Raw genomic sequence first — 11,293 nt, forward strand, 5'->3', positions numbered from 1 at the left:
TTATTATTAAACACAAGTAAAATAAATATATATGAATTCACTTAGTGAATTATTTTTTATAAATCAAATTATTTTATGAACACTTCATATAACTAAATTTATTTCTTTATTATCAACTCTATCATATAACTACAATTAAATGAATAAATGAATAAATTAACTTATTCATTAACTAATATTTTAATTATTTATAATATATGAAATTTTGTTATAAAAGAAACAAATAACTTTAATTAACTATATTAACTATAATAAGAGATAATTATAATATAATTTAACATATTGAAGAGTATAAATTCAAACAAATGATTTTAAAATTTTGCATACATATATTTTTACTCTTTTATTATACTAAATTTAATATCAAATAACTAAATAATCGAATACCTTTAGACTATAACATAATTATTTTAATTATATTATAATTATTTATTAAACTAAAATTATATTATAATTGGCTTCTAAACTATGAAGGCAAGTACATGCCACTACATGGCACTTGTTTAACGTTAAATTTATGCTAGTTCTCAACATGTCATACTCAATATCTAATCATTCTGATTTTCATGATTAGAAATTACATAAATGTGATAAAAAGAAATTACATAATTGTAATAAAAAATTTACTTACAAGAATATCAAATATCTTATCCCCAAAGTTCTCTTACTTCATTGAGAGTTTATGTTCAAATTTTAGATTGCTTTTTAAATTTTTGATCTAAATTATTCTATAACATAATTTCACTATTCCATATTTTATTAAAATGAAGAATTTTACAATATTAAAATAAAGAATTTTACAATATTAAAATGAAGAATTTTACAATATTAAAATGAAGATTAAGTAAATATATTTATTCATCATTATTTAAATAACTAGAAAATAAAAGATATGGTTGAAAATACCATTTAAATTTTTTAAAAATTTATAAAAAAATTGACAAAAACATCTAATCATTTAATTATATGATGGTATCTTAAGTTTTAATTATAAAAGTTTTACCCAGAATGAAATCTAAATGTACTTCTTACAAACCATTTTTTTTAAATTGAACAAAGTAATAATTTAATTTGTACAAATTAATAATTGAAAATCAATTATTTAGCTTCATAGAATGTTGATCATGACCTATGAATAAGAGTGTGTGAGATAAGATGTTAAATCATGTTATATGCATATGTTAATAATTTTTTTACCTTGGATTTATTTTGATACTCTCTATTTTTCTCTCTTATTCTTTATTTAGTAAGAAAAATCTAAATTTATTATCTATAACAATTTATAAATAGTTTATATAAATTGTGAAAAGTGTACAACTCATAGCAATATAATATTATGAATAGAATACTTTATCTATCATTTTTTGTTGTTTGTTGGTATTGACTTTTTTTAATAACAATTTATATATATACTCTTATTCTACCAAAGTCTTTTTTTTTTTGGTTTGTTTTGTCTTATGTTATTTACTTTCACTCTAAAACACATATTTTACATTACAAATACAAAATATGAAAAGACAATGTGTTTAATCACTTTATCATTATTTTTAAAACAACTGCATTTTAATATGATAATTATATATTTCACTAAACAATATAATAAATATATAAAATAATATATACAATAAACTTTAAAAAATTAAAAATTATTAAGCAAACATGTTTATCATTGAAAATAAAAATAATAATTTTCAAATATCCATAGAAATTACAGTAATTGTATTGACTTCTTCACATAGTAACATGGTTGAGCAGTGATAATGGTATTATAGTCACTATAGCTCAAACACTTGTTGAGCATTGTAATGGTAAGGTGACAGTCTTAATCATTTCATATATATATATATATATATATATATATATATATATATATATATAATGTAAGGTAATAGTCTTAATCATTCATATATATAGTTTGCTTGTGAAGACTAAAACCTGATACCATCTCTGAGCGTCGGAAAAGCTGTCAGTGGCAAAGCTTTTTGTAGAGTAATAATAAATGTGTCAGCCACGTCAATACCCGCCTCACTATCCAGAGGAATGGACCAAGTAAAAGCTTGCAGCAGTGATCCCACTACGAAAGGAATCAGCCTGTGTGCCAGAGAGAGCCCAATGCATATCCTTCTTCCTGCTCCAAATGGTATCAATTCAAAATTCTGCCCTTTGTAATCAATGTTGGATTCCAAGAACCTCTCTGGATTGAAATTTAAGGGATCTTCCCACACACTCGGGTCTCTTCCAATGCCCCATGCATTCACAATCACTTGTGTATTCTCTGGAACTAGAAACCCACTAATCTCACAAGGCACATCTGATATTCTAATTATCAGTGGAAAATGAGGGTGTAATCTTAACACTTCCTTCACCACTGCTCGGAGATATGTAAGATTTGCAATGTCTGTCTCCTCCATTCTTCTCTCCAAACCCACGACTTTATCCAGCTCTGCTTGGGCTTTTTTCATCAGTGTTGGTTTTCTCAGAAGCTCTGTCATCGTCCATTCAATTATTGATGAAGTTGTGTCGATCCCTGCAATAAACATGTCCTGCCAAAGAAAACGAATTTGGGCAATATGCTTTATCTGAAAGTGGTTGCACAATCAGCATCTCAAATAAGCTCATATGACCCAGATGTTGAAACAGATGGACAGTGCATATATATAGAGAGGTTTCATTTTTGGTAATTTGAATTATTCATTTTTGCTAGTAGTTTGATGGGCTTGTAGAGATATTGTATTTTCAAATTTGTTTGATAATAGCATGATGGCACGATGCGGGGAGTTCAGAGAGTCATAACTTTTGACTCGAATTTGGGTTTTCTTAGATTTTTTTTCGCTTTTTTCAAAATCTATAGTTGAGGTGGATTCCAACTCAGCCAGCTCTGTTGGGGTCATTTTGATTATTTTTTCCAGAGCCAAAAATTCCATCTTGACCTCAGAATTTTAATTTTAAAATATCTTAGGTGTTTTTGATTTTTCTGCTTTGTAATAACTTCGAAATTTCTTTCTAAATTTTGGAGATTAGTTAGCAATTCACTTTTTTGGTTATAAGGGTAGATTTAGGAAACTTCGAAATTGCTTTTGGAGGTTTTTAAAAGTTACCAAAAATGACATATATTTTCTATTGTTGAAATCTGTCAAATTTGGAAATTTAATGATTTTTGTAGTAGTTGTTATTTAATGGAGTTAGAGATCCATATAGAAGCAATTTTAAGAATGAAGAATTGAGAGTTTGAAATTGTATTATGTTTTGTTACGAATTTATTAATTTCTCTATGAGTTGAGATTGGCCAGCTACATCATGACATTGCTATTTTATCAGTTCTATGCTGGATCTAGTGGGTGAAGTTTGTAAAATGATTAGTTTGTTTGTGCTTGTAGGCACTGAGCACTGTGTGCTCTCTGTTTTGAAAGGATTATTGTAGGAGTTGATATGCAAGGTATTCAGGATAGTTATGACAGAGAAATACATGTTTCCTTATGCTGCAAATCTAAAAGGAAAACTTTTAATTGAACAACTATCAATATGTTTAGAAACAGAATTATTATTTGCAACGTTGCCTATCTCAAACAAAATCAAATATCAAGTTAACATTTTCCTAATGTCAAATTATTACGGATAATATCTCTTACCATCATGACTGCTTTGATGTTCTCCAGAGTAAGTTGTGTGCCATCTTCTCTCAAGTCCAGCATTACATCCAGAAAACCCTTCGCTTCGTTACCGTCCAGTGGCATATCAGCTCTTTGTGCTAGTCGCTCCTCAATGATTATGTCAAACATGTTATCGAAGCCTTGGGCCAAACTCTTAGCTCTAGCATTCAGCCCCTGAATATCAAACCTCTCTAGAAATGGAAAAAATCCTGACAAATCAGGAACCCCTGCTAACTCTAGGGTTTTTTTAACCATGTTCCTAAACTCGGCAGCTCGTGCAGACCCTGTTTCAAACAACTTTTTGCCACAAATCATCTTACCCATAATGCTAAGAGAAATCATAAACGCTCTTTCCCCAATCTTCACACCATTCCCCTGTTTACAATCCTCCGTGATCTCATCAATAGTGTTAAACACCTCATCTCTTCTCAAATGCTGCAGAGCATCCAACCTTCTGGGGCTAAAAATCTCAGTGTTGGAGATCCTTCTAAGAAAACGCCAGTGAGGGCCATAAGGACTCCATAATAGACTTGTGCCTTGGTAGGAAAAAACCCTTATAACTGTATTCATTGGCCTGCTTGAGAAGCTCTGGTCATTGTTCTTTAGTACTTCTCTTGCCATGGATGGAGATGAAACAACAATTGCTGTCTGGATGCCTAATTTGATTGTCATGAGAGGCCCATATTTGTGTGCGAGATGGAGAAGAGATTGGTGGGGATTTCCCCCAACCTGAGGAAGGTTTCCAATGATGGGCCATGCAGGAGGACCTGGTGGTAATGATGAACTCCTTTTCTTCTTCAGAAAAATGAGGAGTATGACTAGTAGTAGAACTCCTACAGCTAGAGAGTATGATGATGATGAAGAAACAGTGATTGAATCCATGGCAGAAAAGGATTTTACTGAATTGGTAGCTATGGGAGACAGAAAACTTTGAACGCTGTCATGCTCAAATGGGTATATAAATAGATAAAGGCATTCGATGTATTGCATCTATCTATTTACTCTTCTTGTCGCATAGCTGAAAACCCAACAACTTTGAAGGTACAAAATAATATATTAATCTTAAAAGATTATGGAACTGTGACAAAAGTATAAAGTAAAATAAAATACTGTTTCTGCGCTTATGCTTTTGAAGATAAACCGTGTATACAACTTTGAAAGTACAAAATATCTTATTAATCTTAAAAGATTATGGAATCCTCAAATATAATGATTACAAATGATATAAAATTTCATATCATCTTAATTTTAAAAGATTATGGAACTGTGACAAAAGTATAAAGTCAAATAAAATACTGTCTCCGCGCTTATGCTTTTGAAGATAAACCGTGTATACAACTTTGAAAGTACAAAATATCCTATTAATCTTAAAAGATTATGGAATCCTCAAATATAATGATTACAAATGATATAAAATTTCATATCATCTTACAAATTTATTGAATTGTGATCAAGCATAAAGTAAAACAAAATATTATTTTTGTACTTGGATAGTTTGATAATGAGAGAAAATAGAGTACCTAAAAATATAGATTTAATACAGAAATAAAAGTTTAATATAAATATAATTTATTTATTAAAATTGTACAATTTTCCTTTTGTTTTTTTGCTAACAGTCCTAATGATGAATAATATCTCTTCTTGGCAACAACCCTGATGATGGATAACCTTCTTACTAACAACCCTCATGATGGATAACTTCTCCTCTTCCTAGCAATCCTTATGGTAGATAATGAAATTTGATCCAAAACTTTGATTTAAAAAGATATGCATAGATATAACCAAAAGCTTCAAATGAAACATTATAAATTGTAGGACCTTAATATATCTTATTTTAAAATGTTACTACAAAATAATGAAAGTTTTCAAAACAATATAGTTTTAAAAAAATTAATTGTAATCTAAAATATATTATACGCTTATAATTAATTTGTCATAGCGCCAATTATGTGGCTATAAAATCGTTTCCTAAAGTTTAAATATATTTCTTTCCCAACACTATTAGAAACTCAAATAATTTTTACTAATTTCTCTCAATTAAATCAAGTTGATGACATTATTCTTAATGAAGATATGACCTACTTCCACAACATTTGTTGGTAGGCACTGTGGGGTGGACATATGAATAATATGAGCTGCTTTCTATTGAATGGTATTGATATCTTTATAATAGTTGAGAAATTTTATAGGATAATCTTAAATCGGTGCAATAAACTGCAGCGTGCCTGGTAAACTTTTTAAAGTATAACTATTTTGATAGTAATTATGGGTGATGGTTTATTTTTTATAGAAAAAATTTCTTGCAATTAAAATAATTTGGTGTTCTATAAATTATTTAAAATTAACTTTTTTCATTTTAAAACATGTAAAATAGTAGTTTTTTCTTTCAAACTATATTTACTTTGACATATATTCAATAATTTTAATTAGATAAAATAAATAAATAAATAATATTCAAAAAAATTAAATTATTGAAATTATTTTTGAATAAATACCAACAAGACATAAACTAATATAATTTTACTGCTTATATCTAAACTTATTAAATGTTTCATTCTATATTACTTTATTCTTTAACAACTATTTTGATATTGCAATATAATTCCATTATCATTAAATCTACTTAATTATTTCCTCTCTTAATGCTCTATTTGGTTTAAATACTTAGAATAGGATACCCTTCTGTTTTGGGAAATCAACGATAACCAAGATCTTGCACATGAATGTTGTAAAGCTGTATATGAATGCCAATATAAAACGTTCTATTTCTATTGGCTGATTGTACTTGGATTGCTAAATCTAGTCATAACTCTACAAGATATTATTGGGTAATATGGTAAATTAAACTTTCCGAATAAGGTATTCTTGGACCGCTATATAATTGAACAATAATAAGCTTATTTAATACGGTCATTGTTAAATTAGTTAAACTAGAGAGCGTCATGGATAATTAGCTTATTTAATATAGTTAGGTACCTCGTCGCTAACATAAATCATGTTCGCTGTAAGCTCAATATCAAATTTAGAATAGTCAACCTAACTTGTTAGGTTAGAGTTGAATCTGGATAGGAATGGGATGCGCAAGCTAGTCATGTTTTAATGGCTCAGCTACTTTATTGTTGTTAGTCAAAAGAATGAGTAGTTATATAATGGATTTAGTTTTTAATTGTTCTTCAATCTCAAATATTTCTTCTTTTATCTTATTAAAGATAAATTTTCTTCTTTACGTTTTTATAGAGTAAATTTTCCTCTTTACGTTTTTCAATAGTTGCTGATCGTGAAATACGAAAATGTCATAGTAGTAGTCAAAGACGTCAAACCTAAATGCAAATGCTACGTCTATTCGATCAATATGTAGAAATATGACCTAAATTGTTAATTAGCCGACAGGCTTTGCCGGGATTCCCTCACCTCCACCGTCGGCAAGGGCATGCCAGGCCCTTCTTGCCTAGTGTTTGAGTGATGTTTTTAATTTATTACTTTCCCAACTATTTCTTTTTTAATTTATCAACTACCCAGCTCTTCAAAGTTCAAACACGAAAAGGAATTATACGTGTAACCCTGAGAATCAAAAACATCTAAACAAACACTTGTGCTTTGTGAGCTCATGCAAAATTACTATTATTCAATTCTGATAATATTGGTATCAGACTACATTTGATCGAGGGATCAGTTGGTTGAGAATTGTGTTCCTCTTGGCAGCCATCAAGGCTATTGAATAGTTGGTGCATAGTCAAGGTAAACAATATGGCCTAGTTAAATCATTTTGATCTTTCGCCAACAATGTGTAATCTTCTTGTATGCTAATTTCATTTGTGAATCATGTTCTCCTATATCTAGTATGCATTTTCATTTCTATTATGAACTCATCCCTTAAACATCACACATCAATGAGAGAATAAAGTTTGGAAAAAACAAGTCAACTTTGACTATTTAACACCTTTAGTGTTAGAATGAAACTTAGAGTGTGATGTTTAAGCCGTCTGTAATTGATATGTTCCCCAGTAAACATATGATGGCATTCGCTTTATAGAAATCAGGTCTAATATAAGAGATTTTTTGCCCTTAGACCTGAATAGAGGCAAGAACAGACCACAAGGTGGTTGGGACAAGAGATCAAGCAATTTAGATGATCATAAAGCACGAAAGATTTAAAATATAAAATGACTGATTTTATTGACTCAGATTTTTTGGATACATTCGGATACAAATTGAATTGATACTAAATGTATGACAATGATATGTGAACAACTATATATAGCCTCATTTTCCCTTACAACAACTACTTTTAGGAATAACTTCCAAGAACTAAATATTGATGTAAGTTATTTATTTATTAGAAACCAACCTAATTTAATGTAATTAATCCAACATTCCCTCTTATTACATTAATCCAAGAGGATTGAAAGTTGTAAAGGTTTTAACTAGGAACTTTATAAAGCTGCTTTCACCAATTTTCTTAGATCTCAACTTTAGACTATAAATCCTAGAGTTGTCGTCATAATAACATCGTTTCCACCTCCCTTGCACAATGAGACATAGTTTCTCCAAAATTTCACATCTTCTTGGAGTGTGTCTAATGCCTCCTTCGGTGTTGCACATGAGACACCTTTCCTCCAAAAGTCCACATCTCCTCCAAGTGTGTTTAACGCCTCCTCAAGTACCATAGAAATAATCACCACTAATATGTTTGCACATGGATGCCTTTCCTTTGAAAATCGACATTTCCTCCAAGTGTCTCTAACGTCATTCTTCAAATCTTTCTCCCCTCACTCTATAGAAGGGCATTCATGCAGCCAAGCCCCTTCTTTTCTTCAAGGACACAAATCTATCAAGTCCACTCTTATCTTTAGGGATGAGTTTGCAAAGCCCCAACTTTACAGGGATACAAATAGTTGCTTCCAATGCGATAATCATCTCTGAGCAAGAAGCTAGCTCGAGATGATTAAAAAACCTCCAACCTCCATTGTCTCTAGCATCTTATCTTCAATAAAAAATGTAGAAAATCTCATCTACAAAAGTTAGGGTTAGTCATCCAAAATCAATTAAAAGAACTCTTCTCCCCATTGATCAACTCACTCTAATACCAAATGAAAGAGCTAAAATATAAAATGACTATTTTTATTGACTCGTATCTTTTGAATACATTCAGATACAAACTAAATTTATACTGAATGTATGACATTGATATGTGAACAACTTTATATAGCCTCATTTTCTATTACAACAATTACTTATGAAAATAACTTCCCAACAACTAAATATTGAACTAATTTATTTATTTAACCTAAACTTAGAAACTAACCTAATTTAGTGTAATAAATCCAACAGAGCAAAGGATGAAGAGGATGATTACAAGAAATACTTAAAGAAAATATACCTGAAAATAAAGCAAAAGCTGATGCATAAATTTGAAAATACAGAATAGCAAAGTGGGAAGAATTAGAAAGGGACACCATGAGGTCATCACTATTGGTTTTACTAAGCTAAACCTGGAAAGATAAATAGATTACTCACACTTTCTCCATTCCCCAAGTATACTTGATCTCAAATAAAACATGCTAGATGATGCTAATTCTATAATATTGCTTGTTTGAAAAGCTTTGTAGCAATACTAGATTGGGTTGAAATCCCTTGAAAGTAGGTCATAACCAATATTCTTTCCCAACTTGTTTGTTTTCACTTGTAGAGTTGTTTTAGAACTTTTTGTTTGTAACATTTTACTAAAAAACTATTAGTAGTTGTAACAACACTGATATATCCTTGCACAACCCAATGAAGAGTGTACACTAAGATTCAATTATATTGGCTATCATACACTATATGAGTCAATTTAAAATTGAAGCTTAATATATGAGAATACAACTTGATAGTCTATTAATGTATATGAACTTAGATAATTTCTCTTCAATGAAAATAACATTTGATTTTTAAAAAGTTTATTATCTTTGATAGATCTTTTAGTACTTTAAAACTAATCTGTCTTTCTCAATCACCAGAGTAAAAGAGAAAATGAGCCACACTTTTCAGTGCTCATGGTTCAAGTAAGCTAATGTTTTACTTGTATAACTATTTTACAACTTTTATTTTTATTTTGAAAACATTTCATTGAAAAAGCATTAGCACCTGTAGCAGCACTGATATGCCTTGGAAAGATGATTTTATTTCAAACTTAAGAAATACCATGCCTACATAACATGTCAGCTCCTTGGCTTCTAGCCCTTACAAACATCACCTTCAAACTTTTTTTTTTCATAACATTGAAATTTACTATATACATTACATATAGGGACTTCTAATAACCAAAATACAAATGTATATATTACTTTACTGTGTTTACTTAGGATTTTAGGGGTTACATATAGGCAATATTTTTATACTATATGTTTCTATACACATATTTTAACAAATAAAATCTTTTCACAATGGTTAACCTAGGATTTACGAAGGTATAATATATGAGTATATTTTCAAACTATAATCTTAGTGAACAGTTTCATTATGGCCTGCATGTGACTTCAATTGTTTTTTGCACCGAAGAACACCCTATTGTTTGTAACTTGTTAAGGCTTCATTTGGTTGGGGAGGATGAATTTGTCTCATAACTAGGTTATATCATAACCAGGTTTTCAAAAACTTAGTTATACATTTTAGGAAGATATTTGGACCATTTGGTTGACATGAAAGATGAATATACAAATTCATATTCTGCGTTTGGTTGCCAATTTAGAAATTTGAATTGGAACAGAATATAACTAAGAATATCTTTTTCTTGCATTTGGTTGTTCATTTTTTAATTGGAATTGGAATTTGAAGTAATTTTTTTAAATCTTATTTTATTAATGAAACACAAGTATTATAATGAGTAAAGTATTAATATTTAATTTAATATTTATGATTACTAATTTATTTATAATTAGACTACATTATTATTATTTTTAATTATTGAATATTCACAGTTTTATTTTGTTAGTAAAGAATAAATAAAGTGATTATTATTTTTTATTTTAATTCTATTTATTAGCAAAGAAAAGTAAAAAATGATCGTACTCGCAATCATTTGTACAAAGTTTTAAATTGTCCCATAGTTGGGAATTGTGATCATATATATTCAATATATTTTTGGAAAATTATATATCATGAATTTATCGTCAAATTTTTTTTCAATCTTTTTGCCTTGTTGAACTTCATCTGAACTTTATAGTTGTCAAACTCGAACTCGAACCTTGTGACTTAGCTGTTAAATATGAGAACACTAAGAAATCCACGCTCTATACCTTTATGCCCCACATTTAGCAATAAACCCTCTCATGCTGCCCATTCTTCCCATTACTGTCTGTATTGTTAGATGGTCGATCCTGCATATATAAACTATGTATAGATCAAATAGATACCAACATTCAAATAACAATGTCATCAAAATATGATCAAGTTATGAATGTGATCCAAATATATTGAAATGAGGTATGTGATCAATAATTCAATGTTACATATGTAGCATAAGATAGAATATAGAAAAACAATATACATGGATTGATGAGAAAAGAATATAGAAAAACAATATACATGGATTGATGAGAAAGAGCAATATCCATGATCTAAATGGTGGTGTGAAAACACACTATTAAATATGGAAAACACTA

At 29.3% G+C, this 11,293-nt stretch overlaps 1 protein-coding gene across 1 annotated transcript; it reads right to left on the minus strand.

Moving 5' to 3' along the window:
• Positions 1 to 1,910: 1,910 nt before the first annotated feature.
• On the minus strand, positions 1,911 to 4,620 carry LOC149560114 (geraniol 8-hydroxylase-like). The gene is made up of 2 exons (XM_089823545.1): positions 3,630 to 4,620; positions 1,911 to 2,543 (listed from the first exon to the last, which is right to left on the minus strand). The coding sequence occupies exons 1-2, from the start codon at positions 4,530 to 4,532 to the stop codon at positions 1,929 to 1,931; spliced, it is 1,518 nt and encodes a 505-aa protein (XP_089679671.1). The 5' UTR covers positions 4,533 to 4,620; the 3' UTR covers positions 1,911 to 1,928.
• Between the last annotated feature and the right edge of the window lie 6,673 nt (positions 4,621 to 11,293).

This window comes from Cupressus sempervirens, chromosome 4 (assembly GCF_028749045.1).
Source record: "Cupressus sempervirens isolate cs-2001-9-10 chromosome 4, ASM2874904v1, whole genome shotgun sequence".
Classification (NCBI taxonomy): Eukaryota; Viridiplantae; Streptophyta; class Pinopsida; order Cupressales; family Cupressaceae; genus Cupressus; species Cupressus sempervirens.

Coding starts and splice junctions, on each gene's coding strand:
- LOC149560114 (XM_089823545.1), bottom strand. CDS start 4,532: ATGGATTCAATCACTGTTTCTTCATCATCATCATACTCTCTAGCTGTA. Junction 2,544..3,629: donor ACATCAAAGCAGTCATGATG/GTAAGAGATATT, acceptor TTTCTTTGGCAG/GACATGTTTATTGCAGGGAT.